The sequence below is a fragment of the Canis aureus genome, chromosome 23 (assembly GCF_053574225.1).
Source record: "Canis aureus isolate CA01 chromosome 23, VMU_Caureus_v.1.0, whole genome shotgun sequence".
NCBI classification, from domain to species: domain Eukaryota; kingdom Metazoa; phylum Chordata; class Mammalia; order Carnivora; family Canidae; genus Canis; species Canis aureus.
Window position 1 is genome coordinate 31,402,490 of NC_135633.1, and position 24,883 is coordinate 31,427,372.

The window sequence follows — 24,883 nt, forward strand, 5'->3', positions numbered from 1 at the left end:
AGACTTTGGTTGTGATCCTGGTTCTGCCATGTTCTCACTATGTAGCAGAGAGCTTCTCTGAGACTCAGTTTCTATTTCTGTAAAACGGATACTGTCACTCATCTTCCAGAGCTGTTACGGGGATTCAATGCAATAATGTGATTCTTAGCCCATCTCTGGTGCTCAACAAGGCTACTTCCTTCCCCACGTCCTGCATACTTAGCTAATTAATGGGCATATTTTCAGTAGTCGCAGTTGTTTGGAACATGGCTAAGACCTTGAAAAAAAATCTTAAAAAGATCTAAGTAGCAAAAAGAGAAGGTACAATGTCCATTCATTACACTAGCTCCTAGAGAAGGATCTCAGATGCATATGCATTTGATTCTGGCTAGGACTGGAATAAGCTGGACTTCTGATTTTCCGATCGCACTACTCAAGAAGCCCTACCTTAGATGAGGGGAAGGGAAGTGCTCTCCTTGTGGTGGGTGCCACCACTGATGAAACACACAGTGACACGATAGTGCCACACTGAGGAAGGAAGCAGTAAAATGATACCCTGTGACAGGGGAGCTGACTAAAGAACAGTTTTCCATCCTCTTTGGCCAGGGGCAAAGTGTTCTGTAGCCTCATATCCTCTCCTCTGGCATAAAATGCAATTGTGGTTGTTCCTTATTAATGATCTTGCCTCAAACCCATTATATCTCTATAATGGGTTTGAGAAAGGAGGCGCAGAAAGCATTTGTTAAGTGACACCCAAAATGTTAAAATGAAAAAAAAGTTCTGAAACTTGAAGATGTGAGCTTCGATTACATGGGAAATTCATCTGCATGGACCTGTTCTTTCTCCCCTTGCCATTGTTTCTGGAAGTGGCCATACACAGATACTAGCATTCTCTCAAGTGCATTTTATCTACATTACCTCCCTGTGGGATGCTGGGCAGCTATTTCCATTGTACAGATGTGACAACGGAGGCCTAGAGAGATGCAAGCCCAAGTCTCCTAATGCCAAAATTCATGCCTTTTCCACTACATCACATTTCTTCCTAGGAGCAATCGGCTGTAATATGAACATGCAGAACACATTGTAGGTAATGGTTTGCATCTCAAATTCTGAGCCAAAATGAAATATATCCCCAAATTACCACTCCATCAACTCAGCTCTAATCGTACAATATATCTCATGAAATAAAATCATCAAATACCCTTGTGATACTTACTCATAAAATGTTGTCCATCCATTTTCATTGCTCTTGGTTGCCAGAAGGCCAGAATTACCATGGTATGTCATCATGGCCAACTCATGGCCTTGTGTGGTCACACTCTTGAGTGCGCTGTTGGTGCCCATAGTCACCCAGTACACCTGGCCATCGGGGACCACCAGCCAGAGGGGCATCCCGGTCGAGTCTCGGCGGACATTCACCATGTTGCCATTGTTGTCTGTGATGAGTGTGACGTCGCCGTCCCCAGTGTAGGTGAAGTTGTACAGGTAATCTCCTGTGGGTAGACTTTGGGTGTACAGATGCTTTCCACTGGTGTCAAACAGGTAGAGCTCCTGGTCAATTGGTGAGGACAGCTCATACATGTTCTGGGTGTTGAGAAAGGGCTTGTTCTTCCTGATAAACCGAATTCGGATATTCCCCAGGTCAGCAACATAGAGCTCCCCATCAGCACACACAGCCAAGGAAGATGGGGTGTTCAGCTTTGCATCCTTGGCATAGCCATCATCTCCAGAGAAACAGTCACAGTTGGCATCGTTTTTACAGTCACAGCCACTGGGGGCCCCGGCAACCAGTGAGATCTCTCCACTAGTGGTGACCTGTCTGATGCGGTTGGTCTTCTTCTCATCGGTCTCAGCAATGTATAGGACCCCGTTGTGTGAGACAGCTAAGGCGGTGGCTGACTCCAGGGTTGCATGGATGGCCACCTTGCTCAGCAGGAAGTGGTCGATGCCGGGGACCTGGCAGTGCATGGGTCTCCCAGCGACAATGCGCACCTGGTGGTTTTCAGAGATTTGCAGGACCACATTGTTGTCAAGGACGTAGAGGGAGTTGTCCATTGGGTTGATGGCTAAGTCTGTGGGCCACTCCAGGCGAACCTGACAACAGAGACACTGATACTCAGTCGCCTGGCAAGCTGCCCACCACTATTCCTCCCCCAGCATGTATAGCTCGTGATAATGTCCCCAGTGCCTTTAACACACTCTCCTGCCTGATCTCACAGTGGCCTGTCATCAACAATGGATGCCAGGGCAGCCCGGGTGGCTCAGTGATTTAGCGCTGCCTTCAGCCCAGGGCGTGATCCTGGAGTCCCAGGATCAAGTCCCACGTCAGGCTCCCTGCATGGAGTCTGCTTCTCCCTCTGCCTGTGTCTCTGCCTCTCTTTCTGCGTTTTTCATGAATCAATAAAAATCTTTAAAAAAAAAAAAAACTTGCTTTAAAAAAACAGACAAACAATGGATGCCAGCCCCCTAATCAGAGGGAAACCATGCAAGAGCTGTCACTGAAACACCTGATGGTCTCCATTAGACTCACAAAACACAAAGAAAGGAATAAAAAGAAAAAAAAATAGCAAAGAAACAAAAAAAAAAGTAAACAAGATATAGACCTGGGAGCCAGACAGGCCTAGTAATAACCTAACCTAACCCCACCATTATGACCTTTGGCAAGTTACTTTGCCTTCTGTGCCTCAGTATTCACTTCTGTAAAATAAGACTGACAGTAGTGCCTGACCCACAATAACCACACAAACAATGACAGCTGATGTGATGGAGCGGGGAGGGGGAGGCAGGTGGAGCCTGGATACTGGAACAGGAATTGTTTGGATGTGCTAGATCTACATGAACTGTTGATATGATACCTGTATGAAAGACAGCATCTCAACCTACTGAGTTCATGGATTAATACATAATCAGGTGCTGAGGATGTAAAGACAAAATAGCCATGGCCCCTGACAGCTCCAGATCAGTGATTCTCAAATCTGGCCACAGATTCCAATCTCCTATGATGATTTTAGAAAGTATTGGTGTACAAATCCCACCTCCGGACAATTAAGTCAGATTCCTGAGTGTGGGGCTCAGGTAGTGGCATGTTTTCAAAAGCTTTCTGGGTGAGTCAAATGTGGGACTGGGAATTACAATTGCATCCTTTCTCCTTCAAGTGTGATTGTTGGCCCAGTGGCACGGCATCGCATGGGAGCTGGCAAGAAACCCAGGACGGCAGGCCTCACCAAACCTACTGAATCTGAATCTACATTTAAACAAAATCTCTGGATGACTCATGTGCACACTGAGGTTTATGAATCTCTGCTCTAGATGATGGTTTGTAGCACCTCAGAGAACAGGTCCTCCTGGAAGAGATTAATGAAGGTGGCAATGGGAATGAGGGGTTCAGAGGTCCTGGGGCCCATGCCTGAGCCTCCTATGAGCCAGGCTGGGAAGCTGGCAGGGATGATGGTGAGCTTTCAGGTGGGCACATCCGGGATGCTGCTGGCAGGGTCTGAGGTGAGGATGCTTTGTGGGTGGATGTGGAGGCTGGATTGTTGGACACAGCACACTGGGAAGTGCTGGCACTAAGGGAAGCCATTTGCCAGCTGTGTCCCCAAGGGGTCATCCAGCCACAGTGTACTTGGGCTGGATGCATCCCCTCCATCTGATTTGTGTACCCTGCCCCTAGGGACTCATTGCTTTAGGCTCCTGAGCCCCCTATAAGCCCTTGACATTCTGTCTAATTTCAGGTTTATTTAAACAAGTATATGACTTTAGATAAGAAGTTTCTCTCCCAGGAATTTACTCCTGTACACCATTGTCTACAAGGGTGTACATCACAGCCATTTTTTAATAATGGTAAAAAAACAAACAAACAAACAAAAAAAACCCTGCAACCAACTCAGACGCCTATCGACAGAGAACTGGCTAAATAAATGATACTATTTAGTTCGCCCATAAGGTAGACTACTCTGTGTACCGATTAAAAGTGATGTTATAGATGGATAATTAATGAGATGGGAAAATGTTTGCTATGTATTAGTTGAAAAGAACAGGTTACAGAATTGTAAGCACAGTGTGATCCCAATTAGGGGAAAAATGCAACCACAAATTAGATAAATTATAGATAGAGGGAAGATGAAAAGCTTGGGGGTTATACACCAAAATGTTAACCATACTCAGATCTGAGGTAATTTTAACTTTCTTCTTTGTAATTTTTAACTTTTTACCTTTTCTACAATGTCCATGTGGTAGTTTACTAATATAAAAAGATACCCCAGCAAATTACATACTCCATAAGATATATGGAGATGTGGCCTCCTCCACCTGACCCTCCAGCTCTGGGCCATCCCCAGGCCCTGTTTCCTGCTCTTCCTGTTCCCTCACTCCCAGCCTGGGCCCCTTGGCCCCCACAGAGCCAGAGCCAGAGCCAGAGCCAGGGCCCCTGGCCAGAGCCAGAGCGGCTCCTTCACACTTCCCAGTGTGCTCGAGCTCAGCGTCACAGCAGCCCTTGGCTGCATCAAGAACAGTTTACTCTAAAGTGACAGGGGAATTTTCAATTTCCTAAAACCCATTTCTTGTCAACACTAGCTGCTAAATATTTTATGCCTTCTGGTCCTGTGGCACCTTGGGGACCTGCTTGCTCAGACCTTTCTGCCAGTCATTATGATGAAAAGATGGTTACCTGATGGGTGGGTGGGGAGGAGGGTGGGGGAGAGGGATGAGGGGGGAAGCAAGGAAGAGCAAGTGCTGTCCTGCTCTCTCCCTCCTTCCTGCGCTGCACAAAGGCTCTTGGGAAAGAAGAAACAGTGGTCTCGGAGTCAGTCCTGGCTCTGTCACAGAGCCCGTGTGATGGTTCTGAAGCAGACCAAGCACACGAGCTTCTCTGATTTCACCTCCTGGTAGTGACGGCCATACCAAGGCTTAATGTCCTGTCACCAAAATGGAGGAAGGAGACTTGAGAATTCCTGTGGACCCTCGGGCTCCCATGTTCTGCGGTCCTGAGAGGGGACGGAGCAACCTCTCCCCTGCCCTCCTGAATATTCGATGCCTTTCTCAAAGTGCTCTGAGGTGACTGCCTTGTTGCAGAGTTATTCTCAAAACATGGATTGCCAAGTGGATGAATGAATGTGACTGATGAATGGCATAGAGCGAGCGAGGGATTTGAGGCCAGGGTGGCTGGCTTCTTGTCTCAGTCCCACAATTACTACAGGTGTGCGTTACTTAAACACTTTGAACTTCTTTCCTCATATGTAAATGGGGGTGATAAATATTACATAGAGTGATTGTGAGGATCAAACAAGACGTTGTACAAAGCATTTCTTTTGTAAATCGTAAAGAGGAATGAATATTTACAGCTTACTACTAGCTCCCAGGTACAGTGCTAGGCAATTTATGTACACGATTTCATTACAAAATTCTTTTCCACATTCCTGATGGCACCTAGCAAGGGCTCTGCATTTATAACCGCATTTTTTCCTCCAAGCCTCAGTTTCCTTATCTGTAAAATGGGGTAGATAATATCACCTCTTGGGATTATCCTGACAGCTAAATAAGAAAAGTGGAGTCGTATCCATCTCTGTATTCCCATTTCCAACAGTGCCTGGCACGTGATAAGTTCTCAAGAAATCATTTTGAACCCTCCGGGCACAGTTATACTCTGTAGTCTGCTGAGCTAGGAACTAATCCCCTCTTTGGACTAGGTTGCAACATCATCTGTTCCTTCTCTACTCTATGCCTCCCTCTAGTATCTCCTCAGGCCTGGTCTTCATCTTCTCCCAGGGGAGATGGTCTGAGTTCCTTGCTTTGCATTCCTGCCTCTGAGCTGTGTTCTTGGCTCTCTGGCTTACTTCCCTGCTCCCCATGGGGCAGTAAAAAAGCTCTGAGTGTTTGTACAGAGGAAGCTCTCAGAATGAAAGCCAGGACCCCCACCCGCATGCGTGTGGAAAAATATAAGCCTGTGTCTGGACAGTTTGGTAAAAATGATTCCATGCTTAGTTTCAGAGGAGGGTAGTAAGGACCAGGGGCAAAGGGACTGTAGTCCAGGATTTCTGCAGCTAAGGGTGGGTTTTTCCCCCCCACTTCACTATATGCCAGCTGTCCCTCCAAGACTTTGATCTGGCTGCTTGGCAACACTAACTAAAGCTAAACAGCTTTCCAACGTGTGGGTTGAAAATTTTCAGCGCCCTGTGCTGGCTGGTGCAGGGCTCATTTTGAGAATCAAAAATACTCGCATGCACATCCTCAGGCATGGCAGCTTCCTGACGGGTAATTCAAGCTTGCTCACAGACTGGAGAGGGAAATTCTCGAGCCAGCAAGGGGAAGCCTGCCAAATTGGGAAGACGAGTGGCAGAGAACAGATTCCATTTGGGAGCGTAACAATCACGTTAGTTGGTGCAGAGGAAAACTGCACCAGCAACTGCAAGGGGTGTGAGGCGGGTGCTGGGACCACCAGCGGCAGCCATGGGGCTCTGGGGATGGCGTCCCATGACCATGCTGCTAACAGGCAGGCCTGACCAGTGAGGCCTCCCAGCCTCTGCTGCCCGCTGAGTACAGGGAGCAAGCAGGTCAGCAGTTGGTGGCAAAGGGCCTCTTGCAGGCTCCCCTACAAGTGAGGGGTTTCAAAAGCTAAGTGAGGTTATTGCTGACACTACTCTGCAATTTAATGTAACTCATGCCTTCCCTTTTCCTTGGTTTTGCTAATGTTGCCAAGAAGGATATTCACTGATTCAGCTCCGCCAGGCTCTACCCAAAGCATCTAGCAATAAAGGACATTTCCCTTGCCAAGACGTTGTGGGACAGACTAGGGACATGCTGAATGGCCAGTCACTGGGTCTACACTGGATTCCTGGTGTTCACTGCTAAGGTCCAGACTCTTTGGCATGGCATGGGAAAGTCCCTCCCTAACTGGCCCCAAATCATGCTTCCAGCTTCAACTCCTGCTTCTTTATTCCAAGAACCCTCTGCTCCTGCATTCAATCTTCCGATGGTCCTTGAACGTACCAGGCCCATTAATATCTTTGCACCTTTGCATATGCTGCTCCCTTCGTGTGAGATGTCTCTGTTTGTCCTTGCCAACCAGCAACCTCTAAGTAACCTTCAGTCCTGCCAAGCTGAAGTCAGTTATTTCCATTTTAAAGATATAAAAAGAGAGGTTCAAAGGACTTCAGGAACTTGTCTGAAGTTCCTTAGCTAGTGAGTGGCAAAGCTAGGACTCAGTCCATCACCAACTATGGGTTATATGCCTACTGTTTAGCAGGCACCCTGGTTACAGCAGAGGAAAAGATGAACAGAATTCCTGGTCCTCGTGTAGTCGACCATATAGAAAGAGAAAAGACAATGTGCAAGGACCCATAAGTGTTTCCAAAGAGGAAATTCACAGGCAGCTATGGGTTTAAATTCACAGCATGTGAATCTCTGCTGCCTTTGAAACTTCCCTGGGCAGATTTCTTCCCTGTCCCCTGAGGTCCCTCTCTCACCTACCTGTCACCCCTGATGGTGAAGTCCCAGAGCACTGAGCTATGACACTCTTAAGTGGTTTCCCCAGGCCCAGTGCCAGGAGTATGCTTTAAAGGGCCAGCACAGTATAAAGATATTGGACTTGCGGGAGGGATAGATGCCCTGTGAGAGGATGAGGGTGCAGACCCAGAGCTCTAGAGGGCCAAGCTTTCTCTTTACCTGAGAAATATCCATGACAGAGTCACAGCTGAGGGGCCGGGCTGAAGTAAGGTCATTGGAGCCCAGCAGGGTGGAGATGACTCCATTCTGATCGATGCGTCTGATCATGGTGCCGTCCACGAAGTAAATCAGCCCAGATTTGTCCACCGTGATGCCTGGGAAAGAGAAGCAGAAACAGGAAATCAATGCTAGAGGTGGTTGACAACCTATGTGCTCCTGGAGCCTTGCAGGGTGATGGTGAACCTCTCCTCTGTGATTTGATGACATCCTCCCTACAGGATTCATTCCCCTTCTATTTTTTTAAAAAAGATTTTATTTATTTATTCATGAGACACACACACACACACACACACACACACACACACACAGAGAGAGAGAGAGAGAGAGAGAGAGAGAGAGAGAGGCAGAGACACAGGCAGAGGGAGTAGCAGGCTCCACGCAGGGAGCCCGACGGGGGACTCAGCCCCAGGACCCTGGGATGGTGACCTGAGCTGAAGACAGATGCTCAACCACTGAGGGTGCCCTGATTCATTCGCTTCTAAAGGCCTGAAGACAGATGCCCAGGGGCATAGGGTGACTTGTTTAGAGCAGGGATTAGAACTGGAGTCTTCTGATTCTCCTGGGCTCTGGTCTTTCTACCTTACGGCCTCTGGAGATTTTTTTACCTATCAGCTTAGTTAGCTACCGAAACTGGACTCATGCTTCTGGGGTTTTGTCACACACTAGAGGTAGCAGTGGAGAATCTTTTTCAATGTCAAAACCGTGAATTATTTAAGTTAACCTACTAATGAAGCCTTGTAATTATAATAACCAAATCCTCTTTTTGGTAACAAGTTTTCTTTTCTTCCAAGATAATCATCCTTCATGTTTTTCTATTCTGTTATTGTTTTATTTTCATCAGTTATTATAGATATATAGAGCCTACACACGAAACCTTTGGATGTGTGAAATAAATGCCTAACAAAAGGCATGTGGAAGATAGCAGCCTGAATTCACCATTCATTTTCTCCATGACCAACTGCATGACTTTGGGCAAGTCACTGGGTATCTTTGCATTAGTATTCTCAGCTCTTAAATGAAGGGATTGTTCTAAATTTGTGCTTCTCACTCCTGGATGTGTTTTCTATTATGCACCCCACAGGTAGCTGGTTCAGAGAGCCCCAGGTGGAGCTTGCATATCTAAGTGTATTTTTGACAAGCACCTTGGGTGATAACACATAAAACAAAGTTTGAGAAGCAGTGTAATGAATCAATGCTTCTTAACCAGTGATGTGTATCAGAATTGCCAGAAAATTTTTTTTTAAGAATTTTAATTTTTGCCAACACATACCTGCTTGGCCTCACTCCTGGAAATACTAATTCTAGGGGTGGCTGGGACTGGGACCAAGGTATGTTTTATCGTGGGTGATACTGATTTACACTCCAAATTTCCATCCCAAGAGTTAAACATAGCCCAACCAAACTGAGAACTGCTTAGGGGTGCTGAGGCTGAGAGACAAAGGAGATGTGCCTCCCCTAGGAGCACACAGTCTAGATGGGGAGGGAGAGAGGGAGTCAGGGCCACGTGGAGTGCCCAGGGAGTGACATGATGACATAAGGAGATTCTGGTCAGTTCTGTTCTGTCTCCTCTGGGCACCAAAATGAAAGAAGGGGTCGAGAAAAGCTTCACAGAGGTAGAGAGACTTGCAAGAGAAAGCTTTCCAGTTGTATAACCTTGGCCATGTCACTTCACTAAGTCTAGCTTCCTCATCAATGAAATGAGAATAATGACAGCTATGACAGCTGACTGCAACTATTATTAGTGACTCAATAATTATTCATGACTTATAATTAGGAGAATTTGACTAGTGCTTTGTGAAGGCCCTTGCTCTGGGGGTCCACGTGTCCAGGACCCAGGGTGGTTTCAGACACCCAGGGGCCTCTGGGTGATGAAGGCCCCCTGGAGCAGTAGTTCTGTCCCCCCCCCCCCCCCCCCCAAGGCAGCTCAGGGCTGGAGAGTAATTTCACACAGAGAACAAGGCAGCCTTCAGGCTGGGAAGCCTTTCTTCTGTCCCTGCCTAGAATGTAAATTAATCACATTCTTTAAGGACCAGGACAGGAGTTTTCTGGTCTGCCTGGTTATGCTCTGTCTTTCTCTTCCATCTGCTAGGACTGATGAGTGCTCCGCGAACAATCAGGTTTCTTGTTTACAAAGTTGGCTGCACAGGCTAATAGAAGTGATCTGCCCCCTGATTAATTACTTCAGTTTTTCTCCTTTTGTTGTGCTAAATAGATGGACATCTTTGCTCCTCCCCGCTGTGAAGTGTCTGCATATTGTGGCACCCTTGTCATTTCTCTCTGGGTTAATTACAGGCTTTTGGGCAATTTCACTGCCACTACATCTGTGTGCCTGCGTGCGCGCATCTGCGTGTGTGAGCGGAGGGTGGAGAACACACGTGTGTGTGGAGCCACTGAGAAAGGCCTGGAGAGAATCACATTTTCAAAACAAACTATTTAATTCCAAGACAATAGAATGTTGTAACTGAACATGGTCTCGGGGGATCCACGTGGCCCCGTCTGCTCATTTACCACGGGGAACACAGACCCACAGGAGCAGGGGAGCTGCCGGGGAGCGGCAGGACCAAATCAGAATGCAAGGCCCCCAAGTGCAAGCCTGGCGCTCTTTCCTCTGGAGGTTGCTTGCTCAGGGTTAGGAAATCCTAGTTAGGACCGTGGAAGTCACAACACTTAACCCCACAGTTACCACCTGACCAGTGCCGGTGTGTAGGAGAGAGGCTATGACACGATGTATGAGATGGTGTGATAACGTAATGTAATGTAACAATTAAAATAGAAATCACTATTTATGAGATGTTTATCAAGTGTCTGGAACCACTGACCATTTCACTCCTGATAATATTTAATCTGACTACAGCTGTGCAGGACATTTCTATTACACAGACGAGGAAACAGGTTAAGCGACTCGCCCAAACTCACACGGCTCTTAGGCGGCAATGTCTGAATTTGAATACAGAGCTGCCTGATTTCACTAGAGTTTATGCTTTGACTGGAAAGTGCATATACCAACTGCATTTTAGCAACCACTTTCACAGACATTAATTCCATTCACTAGGGACACAGCTGGGTCTGTGATTTCAGAGAGGCCCTGAAATCTGGCACTACTTACTAATACAATCATATATGACATTTTTGTGGGATATTGTATATGAAATGTATTAACTTTGACCCTCAAAGTTAATACACAGAAGGTATTAATGTCCCATTTGATGGGGGCGCTGAGGTTTAGACACAATAGGTCACCAGCTTTATGACCTGCACACAGTGACACTTTGCTGATAAACATCAATCATGATGACTTCTCCTCCAAACAGCATTCCCTGTATCATAGGCATGGAGGTCTCTTTTGCCTCTGATTCCCTCACACAGTTCTCCTTGCTTCCCAGCGAGTACCTCTTCCTCTCTCCCACACTGGTGATTCATGTTCAAGTCTTATTTCTTCTGCTACACTGAACTGTCTATGCAACCATAGTGTACCGCACACTCAGGGAATACTTGTGGGATAAGCAAATGAAAAACTGTAACTGTGCGTATTAAGAGGTCTAACTTTTTGAAGGACTCAAAACTGAAGCCTACAGTTTACCCATCCTATGGCCTGTGAACATCTACAAAGATGATATGCTGCAATGTTTTTATAAAACAGTGACATGAGAGAAAGCGTGAATGTCCAGCAGTAGGGGACTGATAAATGATTGATGGAATGCTATACAGCCATAAAAAATGAGTACAGAGGAGACTAATAACATGGAAAAATGTCATGATATACCAGTTAGGGAAAAAAAAAAGTAGGTTTCTTTTTTTTTTTTTTTTTTTAAAAAAAGTAGGTTTCTAAGACAGTTTAACATCTCCTCATCTGTCTATTTCTGGTGAGCACACAAACACATGCACACCAACACATAGAAAAAAGACTAGAAGAAAAGATGGGAACTGCTACCGGGGAATATTTCCAGCTGGTGGAATCATGGCAATTTTAACTTTTCTCTTTAGACTTCTTGATATTTTCCAAAATGCTTTCACAAGGATAAACATGCATTTCTGTCAAAAATGGGGTAGGTCTTAAGCCTGAATTTTGCTATCACATGGGACTGATTTACAATTTTTTTTCCAATCCTAAGCCTAATTTCCTAACTCCTGGGAAATAAATGATTAGGACCCCAAGCAGTGTTACTGATTGTGTTTAAAAAGCAGGGCCTTACCTCTGGGGTTGGTAAGTGTGGCTTCGGTGGCCTTGCCGCCGTCCCCGCAGCGAGTGTCATCGAAGGGGAGGCACTGGTCACCTGTCCCCGCCACCACCTCGGAGTTCTTGACAAGGTCCTTCACCACCACGGTGGACTTGATCTTAAAGACCCGCCGGCTGTTGGTGTCTGAAAGGAAGACAGCCCCGCTCATGGGGTCCGTGGTCAGGTAGTATTTATGCGCTGGGCTGTGACTGTGAAATAAAGACACACCAGTGGTGAGGACTTCCTTCCTTACCATCAGGTGACCACAGAGGTATAACTTGAATCTGAGCAAAACATCACATGGGGATGGTATCTCTCTCTTGGGTGACGGTTCTGCAATTTTTCTGACCCTAGTGGTTGGCTTCACTATCCCTTTTACCGAACTAACTGTTAATACAAAAAGCTCTTGCCAGTTACTGTGATGCCCTGCCCAGCACCATGTCTGTATTAGGCACTCAACACACATTTGCTTAAAAGGATGACCAGGGGGGCTTACCACCCATGGCCTGTAAATCCAAGCCAGAAACACAAGAGGGCTTGCCTTTAAGAAAACACTTCAAGGGGCGCCTAGGCGGCTCAGTCGGTTAAGTGTCTGCCTTTGGCTCAGGTCATGATCCTGGGGTCCTGGAATAGAGCCCCACATCGGGCTCCCTGCTCAGCGGGGAGTCTGCTTCTCCCTCTGCCCCTCCCCAGCTCATGCACTCTCTCTCTCTCAAATAAATAAATAAAATCTTAAAAAACAAAACAAAACAAAACAAAAACACTTCAAGAGTTCAAAACACAAGCCCTTCTTTCGCAAGTTTGTACAGCAGCCTCCCCCACCTCAGGACTGGCTAAGACCCTGGCCAGAGCTGACTCCCAGTCGGTGGCAATACAGTCTTCTGTTGACTCAGACCCATGTTATTATCGGGAGCCCAGGAGTCTCCCTTCTACAGTCAGATATAATGACTTGCAGGATTCGTTTGTAATCTGCAGCAACGCCCAAGGAAAAATAAATAAAACAAAGGGAGTGGTTCTGGTGATTGTTCGGTTTCTAGAAAGCAGTCATAAGAACGAGGCTGTGCTGACAGAGGGACATAAAGGCAGACCACAGCTACACGGAGGGTTGCGGAGACAAGGCACAGCCCCTGGGCACATGGCAGGAAAAATGCACAAGTTTTGGAATCAGATCAGTCTGGCTTCCAAGTCTGGCTCTGTCATTTCCAGGTTCTGAAACTTGGGCAAGTTACCTGGCCTTCTGACCCTCAAGTTTCATCATCTGCAAAATGGGGTATTAACAGCTACCTTGAGAAAATTATCTAAAATCTTAGGTGAACAATATTTAGCTTAGTGTATGGCACATAGCAGATAGTCAATGATCGTTAACGGTTATTTTAAATCCTAGTCATTATGTCTGTTTTGCAGTTAGACAGGACCACAGAGTAGGTATCCCTAATTAAACCTGAGTTTTCCTATCACGTGGTCCTGCTTTATAATTTCTTCCAAGTCTAGGCTGAATTAAAGCCGGATTCCTAGCTCCTGGAAAGCTAGTTTTCAGGTCCTGTGCATGGGCTGGTCACTCCTGGGCGTCACACTGCATCTTAATACTGGTGGCCAAAGTCTCAAGGGTCTCTCCCTCTGTTCAAGTTGCATGGCCTGGCACTGGCCATTTTGCCTAGATGGTGGGATACAAACCGTGCTGGGGATTCAGAGGGCAGATGAAGCAGAGCCTAGAGCATCAGTAAAGGAGGGGCACTGTACAAATCCCCCAGACGTAAGTAAGAGAATCAGAAAAAGTCTAGAAGGAAGCTCTTTTACAGTTTATCAGGCATGTAGGTTTTGGGTCCTTTTGAAAAACAAAATTTTACTTTACAGATTGGTGTTTTTTGAATTATATATGAAGATGGGAACATTATCATTCATTCAGTGTCAAGGTCTCTGAAACTTAATCTGGCTCCAACTAGCTGTCATCATAACCATCCCTTGCTTTGGGCATTGTCTTGGGAACTGGATGATTCTCAACAGGGCCAGGTTCCCAGTCCCAAAATATCCTCCCTTTATTTTCTCTCCCCAGATTTAGACTAAGGTGACATGATTTTTTCGAACTGTCCTTCCTCTCTAAGCCCTAACACCACTGTCCCATCACCTCATCCTTCTCAAATAAAAGGCAGGTCTTTCTGCCTGCAGCATGGGTTCTTCCCAGGCCATTCTTCCTTGTTCTAACCCAAATGTCATCACATCACCCCAATGCCCTCCTTTCCAGGATTCCCCATGGCTTCTGGGCTAAGTTTAGACTCCCCAGCCTAGCAACACACAGGGCCCTTTGCACGCTGCAGCTGCCTCATGTCCCTGCAGATGCCCTGCACTCCAGCAGTACTGACACTTTGTCCCCCCCAACATCTCTGCACCTCTCTGTACCTGCCATCCCCGTTCTGTGGAATGTCCCGTCCCCTTCCCTTTCCAGCCTGCTGAAATTTTACTCATTATTCACATGTCAGCTCAATGGTACCTTTTCTGGCAAAACCTTCACTGACCCCGGTGCGTGGAGATTCATATCTGTTCATAACTGGGTTACAGGACACTTCACATAATGCTGCAGCTATTTATTTATGAGGCTGTCTCCCAAATCCAGCAGTCAACACTTGAAGGGGAGAGATGGGATTTTATTCACTTTTGTATTTCCAATGTTCAACTTGGTGCCTTCTAGTGCACAGTAGCCACTTGCTTTAAATGGATGGCATCTCCATTTTGAGCTATTTAAATGTCATTTTCATCTAAATTACTTCGTGTTTCTTTTACATCTCTTTTGGGGGAAATTGATAACAGGAGAGATGTCCTGTTGATCTTGAAATGTCCTCTGAGACTTACCCCTAGAATGCAGCACAGATTTAATCTTCCTAGATGACACGGATGCTGGCTAAATAAAATGCAGTGACCTTAGATCCCACTCTGCAATGCAGGGCAGCCTTGGTCTCTCTGCTTTCCTGATGACAGCTGTGAGGTGGGGGAGATCATTTCATTTCTTTGTGCATCACTCATGATAAACTGGTGCTATCCACCTTGGCAGAAAATGTGTCCCTGAGGGAGTACAGTGGGGGCCCTGTCCACTTAGATTAGCCCCCTGAATTTCTGGCTCATGTCTTCCTGCACTGACCCACAGGAGTGCCACTCATGTAGAGTTTCTCAGCTCAGTAAATTCCAGAAGAGGGGGGCCCTGGCAGAATTGTCCAGGGAGTCTCGAAAGAGCTGTGGCCCAACTTTTGTGCCCAAGGACATATTTGTGGTCTGGTGGTCAGGTAAGTGTAGGGTAAAGGATGCTAGCTTTGAAATCAGAAGGTGTGGGTTCTAATTTGAGCAGGTCACCTAAATCGCTTAAACTGTAGGTCCCTCGGCTGTCAGCTGATGAAGCTCCTGCTCTGCTTTGCCCACAGGCTTGTCATCAGGATCAAATGAACTTACACATCTCAACAGCCCTTTCCAGTTGGTAGAGCTCTTGGACAGTCTTCAATGCATTTCTTCCTCATGTCACCAGTATAGGGAGCAGCATCTGGACCTCTGCTGGGGGCAGGGCCACCGTTCAGTGGAAGAGAGCTTGCAGAGATGACTGTCACTGCTACCACCTCTGGGTGCTTGTCCTGCCCCAGACACCATCCTAGCATTTTATATGCGCAGCCTGACATTCCTCACAGGTATTGTGTAGGGCAGGGGCTTATTGTTGGTTTCATATACATATATATATGTGTATATATATATGTGTGTGTGTGTATATATGTGTATATATGTGAAATATATATTATATATATATATATATATTTCTGAAATATACATTTCAGAAAAACTGAGTCTACTAGAGGTGAAGTGACCTGACAAGGGCCAGAGACTGTTGAGTGGCAGAGTGAGTTTCCAACTCCAATCTTCTTGACCTAAAGGCCGTGTTCTCCCTATTTCCCTACACTGCCTCTCAGGGCCTAGAAAGCGCCACTGCCCTTATGCACCAGGGAGCACCCAATCATGTCCTGAGATACAGCTCCATCATCTCATCTGCAATGCCATTCTGGATTTCCAGGCCCTGCATTCCTCCACCGGATAACTGGCCAATTCCTTTGTGGTGTCACCAGATCCTCAGGAGAACATACTTTTAGTACCTGTAGTACCTTAAGATGCTTTTCTGTTTAGTTGTCTCTTCAATGACATCTTGAACTCTTCAAGAGGAGTGACCAGCTTTGAGCCCTTGCTGCTTAGCTCTGGGCTAGTATAGAGTAAGTGTCCCAGAAAGGTCTACTGAATTTATGAATCAGTGAGTGAATGACTATCTGCCTCCCTGGGAGCATACAGAGGAAATACTAATGCTAATGATCTTACAGTGATAGTGCTCAAACATGACTACATATCAGATTCACCAGAAAAGCTTGAGAAAAGAAAAGAAAAGAAAAGAGAAGAAAAAAAGAAAAGAAAAGAAAAAAGAAAAGCTTCATTGACAACATCTGAAGGGGCTGGGCATCTGTACCTTTAAGATCTCACCAGGTGACTGAGGCACAGTCAGAATTAGAAACTGAGGCCTTATACCAGTGCTCTTCAAATTTTAATGGGCAGATGAATCACCTGGAGATGGTGTTAAAATGCAGATTCCAGTTCAGCTGTTCTGGGGTGTGGCCTGAGAGCCTGTATCTCTAGCAAGTTCTCAGAGGATGCCAGTGTTGCCTGTTTGTACTTCGAGTAGCAAGGCCTTAGAATACTCTAAAAAAACCATACCTGCATGAGATGGACCCCAGGCCCAGCTCTGCAGCAGCAACTGTGTCGGATTCAGCTCTGAATTCCTAGTACCAGGGAAAGGTCACAGCTCTGTTTCCAGAGTCCACCAAGGGACCCACATTCTTTTCTACCTCTGTAAACGGAATTTGGCACCTCTGGAAGCCACGTACACTCTTGGAGACTATGAGGGTATCATTCCTGACATTCATGAGCTGAAATCGAGCCTCATTCTGCCCTCTTTCTGGATGCTGTGGGGGAGTTTCCTGGTAGGAGCTGGGAGTCCAGGCACCCGAGGCAATGTATTCCCTGCTTCTGCGTGAGAATTCTCCCTTTGTCTCAGCGTAACCTCTACAAAGGGGCGTCTTTTGACATCTGGTGGCTGTCCTGGGAGAACTTGATGTGCTGGTTCTTAGAACCAGTGGGAAGAGTCACAAAGACAGGAGTTCGGATACTAGCTATACCGCCCACTCGGTAGGTGACCTGGGGCAAATGGCTTCATTACTCTGAGCCTTAGTTTCTTTATCTGAGAAATGGGGATAATCACAACCACTTCAAAGGGCTACTCTGAGGATGAAATCGTACAAAGAATATAAATCTCTGAGCATAGTGCCCGTTCCATTAAGAAATAAAAATGCCCAATAACTGGCAGCTGGTCACCTGGAGAAACCTTCAGAGTATTTCTGTTGCTGCATAATGGAAAAGCCAAAGCATGTCAGACTTAATATTGTCCTGCCCAACCTATTTTCTGGGGCAGCAAAGGGCTCTCTGGTGGAGAGCTGGGATTGATGGAGACCTGAGTTCAGCCGTACTTCTGAACAACAGCCTTCAAGCGTTCCTTCACGACCCTGGGGAAGAGGTCTAGGAGGAAATGAGGATCCCCGTTACCGCAAAGGGTCTGGCGAGGAAGATGCCCAAAGGATTAGGGGTCCTGAGCAGGCCCTGCGTGGTGGGCAGAGGTGGACAAGATCGCCCACACATACGGGCCGCCACTCCTGGGAACAGCTGAGACAGCAAATGCTCATGGACACAGAGGACAAAATTTTAGAACTTTTTAATCCACTTCTGACATTTACAAATGGGGACACAAAGGCCCTGAGAGACGAAGGGATTTACCGATATCCAGGTGCCAATTAAAATTACAGCTGGGACCTGGGTCTTTTCACTCCTGAGTTTCTTTAGAAAACTGGAGAATGGTAGAAAGAAATTCCTTTTTTCCTTCCACTTTGGTTTACCTCAGAAGCAGTGTTCGGCACCTGAGAAAGTGACAAATTGAGGGAGGGCAGGAAGCTGGCTTTGAAATCATGCCATGAATATATCAAAAGATCACTAAACATCAGAAAAAAAAAGGTGCCAAATCCACAACTCTCACAGTTTACAGATGATGAGACTGCAAACTGGAAAAGCTGGGTGACCAACCCAGAGGCACATGACGAGTGTATGACAAAGATGGACAAGAACCCTGGTCTCCTGATTCTTCCCAGCTCGGGCCCCAGTAGCCCAACTGCATCCCAGGCAGTTACCACACTGACTGAAGGTTTTAATGTGAAATGCTGGGTTTTTACCCAAGATCTACATAGGAAATGTACTTCTGTGTTTTCTCTAAAACCCAACTTCGGGGGGTGTGCTGATTCATAGTCTAGTATCATCCATACAAAGCTCACTGAAAATTCTTTTAGACTTCAGTGTCAGGAAAACAATATTCCCCCTTGGAGAAGTGAGCATATTTTCCCATTTCTGATAATGCAAACCATGAGAGTAATTAAATTTCTCTGTTTATTCTGGCTGCCAGGAAGCTCATGGTTTAGTTTGACAATCACATATGTGTGTCTTCCTTTTTTCTTTTGTTCTCAACTTCTATTTAATTTACTTTAAGACATATGTCTTTGGTTCTAAGAGGACACAATTACTTTTCTGGGGGAAAAATGGAGATACTATCATCATCATATAATTGTTATGATGATAGTAATAATACATATAAATATAAATATAATAATAATAATAATAATAATAATAATGATAATAATAATTACCATGTCTGCAGTTCCCCTCTTTGCCTGGCATGATGCTCGATACTTTACAAATATCCTCTGTAACCCATAAAAGAGCCTCCAAAAAAGACTTCGTAAACTTCAAGGCGGAAATGAAAGCTCAGAAAGATGAAGTGATTTTTTTCAAGGTCACACAATGGGGGAGCTCCAGCTTTCTCATCTGTAAATTGGGTGTGGCATGAACGCCTACTTCACAGGGTGGTTTGAGGATGAACTACTATATTCTATGTAAATCACCGAGCCCTCTCCCTGCCACACATTAGAGGTTCTATCCATGTTAATTATTATTATAACTTTAAAATAATATATATGATAGCGGCACTTGGGTGGCTCAGTTGGTTAAGCATCTGACTTCAGCTTCGGTCATGATCCCGGGGTCCTGAGATTGAGCCCAAGCTCATCCAGGGAGTCTGCTTCTCCCTCTCCCTCTGTTCCTCCCCACTGCTCCTGCTCTCTCTCTCAAATAAATAAAGTCTTAAGAAAATTAATATATATCATTGTTACATTAATACTATATCTAGTTACATAGGTATGGATATCAACATTACTGGATTTTGGGTCTCTTTCCACCATTCTAAGACTTTCTTTTATCCCAACTTAGCACTTACCCCATGTACCACTTTGACGTGAGCCCCATGTGGATAACTGAAAGCCACCTTTGTAGCAGCCCCAGCTCCATCTGCCCCCAGCTATTGTCAAGTCACCCAGATGTGTGTGAGGCAGGGGGACCCTAAAGTGACTGTTACCCAAGAGTCAGATGAGTGCCACCAAGATGGTGGTGCTGATGGACAGACATTTCTCTTGGTGAGTCTGACGCAGCCCACTCTGCCTGCTGTAGTGTCATTGTGAGCCTCCAGGACAAAACTGCCCCACAACAAAGTTTCTATTTGAGGACCACGATTTTAGGTGGTCCATATGGTCTGAAAAATCCTCCCCCACTCTGTCCTTGCTGGCAAACTTTCTGGTGGGGTCACCTGGCATCGCAGCTACCAAAGCCAAGGCACCCAGAATGTCCACAGAAGTGCAAATCTGAAACCTGTCTTCTTCCAGTTTCTTTGCCTGATCGAGATGTTCTCAAGGCTTCCCATTGTGACCATTGAAGCCACTCAACACAGGACGATGTCCTCATTTATTCCAAGGATAAGCAGACTGGTGTTCAAATTACTATATGCCAAGGTTAAAATTGTTTTCCCTATTATTTCAGTCTGTCGTGTTCACAGACTGCCAGAGTAACTGCTGCTCTCCGCTAGAGATGAAAGGAGTTGAGACTCTCGCCACCCGCCCCCACCATCATTAATGACTTCCTCTCGTGTTAACTGATTGCCTCCAATCAGTTCCAATCGCACAGGATTCATTTGCTTTTGAGCCATGTGAAGTTGACACGTGCAGCTTACCATACAACATGCAACAAGGCAGAGGAGAGACGGGAAATTCTCCACTGGTTGGCTTACCTATGTCTGAAATCTTTATTTCTGACAGAAGACAGGAGAGCAGGGAATAGAAGAAAGAATGAGGTGTTAGCAGCGGGGTTAGAAGCATTATTAGCAGCCTGAAAACTTGACAGCAATGGTACTGTACAATACTATAATAAATAAAGACTTAGCAGCTATGACACTGATTTATTTTATATTGGATATTACTTGTCAGTGAGCTCACTTACAAGCAGCTACATATCACAGAAGAGGCATGGTTTCCCCTGCACCACTACTGCTGAGTTCAGGGGAAGAGGATGTGGCTGACACGCTGCTGCTCCCACCAGGGCTAAGGCAGAGGCTGCAACAGCTAATTCCCACCCCTGTGCAGACACATGCTTGCTGCTGTGTCCCTGTCGGTGTGCGCACTGCCCTGTAGAGGGTATGCAAAATTTGCGTAGCTCACCGTGATCTTCCTCATAATGGAATACAGGATTGGAGACACACCATAATTAGAAGCAAGGGGGGTGGGGGACAGGGAAACAGGCCGAGGAGAAAATATATTAAGATGATAGCACATTGATAAATTTGTTTTTCTTTCCAAATTTCATTTACTCCTCCCTTCCCTGCCTCTTGTCTTCTAGGATCTCCCCTCTAATGTGGGAGGGAGGGAGGGAAAATGGGATGTCTTATTTGAAGATGTGAAAATGGGGGCCCAGAGAAGGGTAAGTGTCTTGCCCAAAGTTGTACAGCTTCTCTGCCAAGGTGGCCCAACTCCTTAGTCTATGGCTCTCTCCATTGTTCTACAGGAGAGAAGTAGACAACGTGAGCAGCTGACTGGGGCACACAGGCCTACGGGCTCCTCCTTCCTTGACAGATGTCTGTGGCAATGAAACTCATAAAATAGAGAAGAAAGGCAGAGAATATTCCATTGGTGGTTCTCATCTACTTCATTTGTCTGTGTGTGTGCGTGTGTGTGTGTATGTGCATGTGTGTGTGTGTGTGTGTGTGTGTGTGTGTGTGTGTGTGTATGGATATGAACCCTTTCCTCCTGAGGGCTGCAATGACTGGTCAGCCAGCAAGCCTTCCCTTCCTTTCACATGTGCACTGTAGAGTGAGAGTCTCAGCCAGCAATTACCTCCAGGGAATAATTTAACGTGGCATCAAGCCAAAGTGGCCCTCATTGAGTCTGGTGACAATTCTCTGGCGAGGTAGAGCTGTGTAATGGATGGCCTTCTGGGTTTGGGTCCATCATTCTAGAAGCTGGACCATGGGCAGATTCTTTAAATTCCCCGGGTGTCCTTTTTTCTTGTTTGTCAAGGGCAATAGTGATAAATATTTTATGGGACTATTATATTGGGCAAATAGTTGGGACCTGACAAAAGTAAGCTTCCTTTTCTCCGGCCATTTTGGAGGAATGCTTTCCAGCTCGTGGGCCCATCCTGTTTACGTGGTCCCCAGCCCAGGAGATGAATGGATCTCATTCCCCAAAGCAGTTCTAAGGAACTTGATGCAATTTCTCATGAAAGAGAGCATGAGGCTCCCCTGTCTGTAACCACAGCTCCCCTGTAACCCTAGAACCCACCCTATGACAGTGCTTTGGTTCTAAAAAGACCTGTTTTAGGGAGGCCTAGAGAAAATGCAACCCATCATGCCCTTCCCCAAGCTCTAAGTATGGCTGTGCTCCATCACACACAGTTGGGATGGGGAGAGAGAGAAGACTGAATCGGCTGGCTCTGCAGCATGTGAGGGGCAGAGAGGCAATGGCTGATTTCAGCCCCGGGGGCTTTGATCTCAGCACCGGGAAGCAGAAGAGAACTGTTCCCAACTCGGACGAGTGTTTAGTCACAGGACCAAACCTGGCAACACTGGCATGGGGGCCGTGTCCATCCTGCTGTCCTTGTCCTTCTAAGGAGACTCAATGTGAGTAATTCTAATCTGTCTGGTGCCAGGAAACAGGAAGAAATCCAAGGGCTTCCAGAGCCTAATTCCTGGTTGTTAGCAGACTTATATCTTCTGGGTGCCAAGGATATTCCCCTGTCCCACAAATGGTTTTTCATTGAAGTGCCCTGTAGAAAACAGCACCTGCCTCCCCAGAGCCCTCCAGCTTCTGCTTTAGCCCCTGAGCTGGGAAGCGGAGAGTCCCAGATGGATTGTGACAGGTGAAGCTCTGTCCTATCCCCTCCTCTGGGTGCAGTGGGTAGTGACAGCTGGGTCCACGGGATGGCCAAGGGATGGTATCAGGGAGTGTGGGGAGGGCATCGCCTTACATACCTCAACTCCAGGATGTTGGTGACATTCCCAGACGGGAAGATCCTTCGGATGTAGTTGAAGTCGCCCACGTAGAGGCTCCCATCGGAGCCACACGTGAGGGCCACAGGGGCCAGGAGCTTGTTGCCATCAGCAAGGCCATTGCAGCTGGGGCAAGATATGCTTCTCCGGCGCCCGTTGCCCATGATGCTTCCGATGACAGGTGGCTGCTGAGATACAAACTGGTTCTCCCCATTCCCTTTGTGCAAGATGCCTGGGACAAGGACAAAAGGGCAGGATCATCTCTGGAGCAGGGCACAGTCCTCTTCTGTGGCTGACCACGGAGTCCCCTTGATTTTGCAAGGAATGCATGATCTCTGCCTACCATTTCCAGACTCACCCCCCACCCCAAGGCTGCCGCACCCCCATCATGAAACCCAGAATGTCCTGAACAGGCCATCCTGCCTTCCTAATCCAATGCTCACAATGAGTAAGATAGGTCCTATTATCCACCTCTGTATTAATGGGGATGAGGATGGGGGTGGGGGAGCAGGCTAGTGGTTTACCTAAAATCACATGGATGGTGGTAGAAACGTTCCTGAGCCATACCCTGAATCATTCAGGTCCACTGCTTCTCAGATCGATTGTCTATGCCTTGTGTACCTAGTCCCTGTCCCTATTACAGCGTGAATTTTTTATTACACTTACCCATTTTTCTCTTTTTGCACCAGGGTAGATTGATACCATTTCAAATACGGAAACCACGTCTTCTCCCTTTCATTAGGCACCCCCAGTGCCTAATGCAGAACTTGACACGGAATAGATCTCAGTGAATGTTTATAGAAATGCATGAGTGAAATTCAGTCTCTTTGCACCAGGGTAGAGTCAGGAGACCTGAATTTTTAGCTGGTTTTGCTCCCAATGGCCTGATCCCAGCTGTTGCATAGGACTCACCAGTGCTTTAGCTGCTCTTGGGCCTATTTCCTTACCGGCAAAATGAAGGGCCTGACCTCAGAGACTTGTAGGCTTCATCCCATACCCATTATTTCTTTTTAGGCCTTTATCCCCCTTCATCTACCATGTTATTGCTACAATCTCCAAACTGGACTCCCTGACTCTGACCTCACCTTTTCCATACTGAAAACCTGAGTTTTGTGTTTATGGTCACAAGGATCTCCTCCCAGGCTATCATCTATTAGCTTTGCCCTCCATTAAATAGGTATCTTTCATTTTTATGTAATTTAATCAATTATTTTGCTACTGTAATGTTTGTGTTCTTTTTGCTGTTAGGGAATCCTTCTCCTGAGATCATAAAGATATTTTCCTGTTTTCTTCTATTAAAGTGTTATCTTTCAAATTTAGATCTTTAATTAACCTTATTTATTTTGTATGTCGTGCCAACCTAATTTTACTTTTCTCTGCCATTGAGCCAGTTTTCCCAACACCAATTTCTAAAATAAATATCCGTTCTCCACTGACACCTGATGCTACCTCTATAATGCACCAGTTCCTACATGTACATGGTGTAGTCATCCACAGATATCTAACCTGTCCCTCGTCCTTATTCTGTAGCTACAGTACCCTTGCTATTTGGCCGACCACATGATTATCTGGAGCTGCCTACACTTGGTGGGTGACCAAGTTCTGGCCAGTGGTGTGGAAGTAGCAGTGGGGTGGACAGCTCCTGGGAGGTGTCCTTGCAATGGAGAGGGCTTGCCCTTAGCCCTGTTCTTCCTTCTTGCTGGCTAGGATGTGGTTCTGAAGGCTGGAACTCAAGTGGTCACCCTGAACCATAACTTTGGGGATGGAGGCCTGAGTAGAACAATGAAAGGGGAGGAGTCTACACTTCTGACCCTGCAGAGTGCCAAGCCGGCCCTGGACTATCTACCTCCAGACTTTGAGGTGAGTGAGAAACACACTTTTAACTTGCTTCAAATTCTGTTATTTTGGCTTTTCAGACACTCATGGTCAGTTTCTGAATGCCTTGTTCTGTCCCATAGAATCTATTTGTCTGCTCCTATGCCAGGATCAAACAGTTTTGGAGACTATGGCTTGTCTAAGATAGTTTAATATCTGGCAGTGCTTCTTTGTTTCATTTTATTTTAAAGGCTGCCCTAGCTATCTATAAATCTTTATCCTATCAGAAAGTTTGGAATTTGTTTGTTAGTTTTTCCTTAGACAATGTAGTTGTTTTGATAGGCATTCACAGCATCTTCAGGTTAGGTGGGAGACACCATTACCATGTTTAGCTGTTCCATCCCAGGACACAGTCAAGGTGAGCTATCAAAAATACAGAGCTGATTGTGTCACTTGTGTGCTTGAAACCTTTCAGAGGCTTGCCATCTGCCTCTGGATGAAGTTCAAAGTCCCAATCTTCTCATCCTGGGCTCCAGCTGCTCCAGCCCCAGCTTTGGCTTTTGCTCTTGCCTTCATTTCATCCTTTGCTCAAACCACAGTGAACCTTCTCTCCAATTACTCTTCTTTCAGGCTTTTGTGCTTTGGCACATATTGTGCCTTCTGCCTAGAA

The 24,883-nt window shown here is 46.2% G+C and overlaps 1 protein-coding gene and 1 long non-coding RNA gene across 5 annotated transcripts in view; one reads left to right on the forward strand and one right to left on the reverse strand.

Annotated features, from left to right (window-relative positions):
- Positions 1-24,883, reverse strand: part of TENM4 (teneurin transmembrane protein 4) — a 2,712,352-nt gene that overhangs the window by 37,683 nt on the left and 2,649,786 nt on the right. For all 4 annotated transcript variants that reach the window (XM_077867222.1, XM_077867224.1, XM_077867225.1 and 1 more), the window contains 5 exons: positions 22,381-22,630; positions 20,146-20,166; positions 11,892-12,124; positions 7,639-7,793; positions 1,196-2,073 (listed from right to left, as the gene is read on the reverse strand). In XM_077867222.1, the coding sequence (XP_077723348.1) occupies positions 1,196-2,073; positions 7,639-7,793; positions 11,892-12,124; positions 20,146-20,166; positions 22,381-22,630 (1,537 nt within the window). The remainder of the gene's footprint in view (positions 1-1,195; positions 2,074-7,638; positions 7,794-11,891; positions 12,125-20,145; positions 20,167-22,380; positions 22,631-24,883) is intronic.
- On the forward strand, positions 1,311-21,047 carry LOC144294973 (uncharacterized). Its single transcript, XR_013362310.1, has 3 exons — positions 1,311-1,464; positions 15,326-15,583; positions 20,916-21,047. It is a non-coding gene; the product is annotated as an uncharacterized LOC144294973 (long non-coding RNA).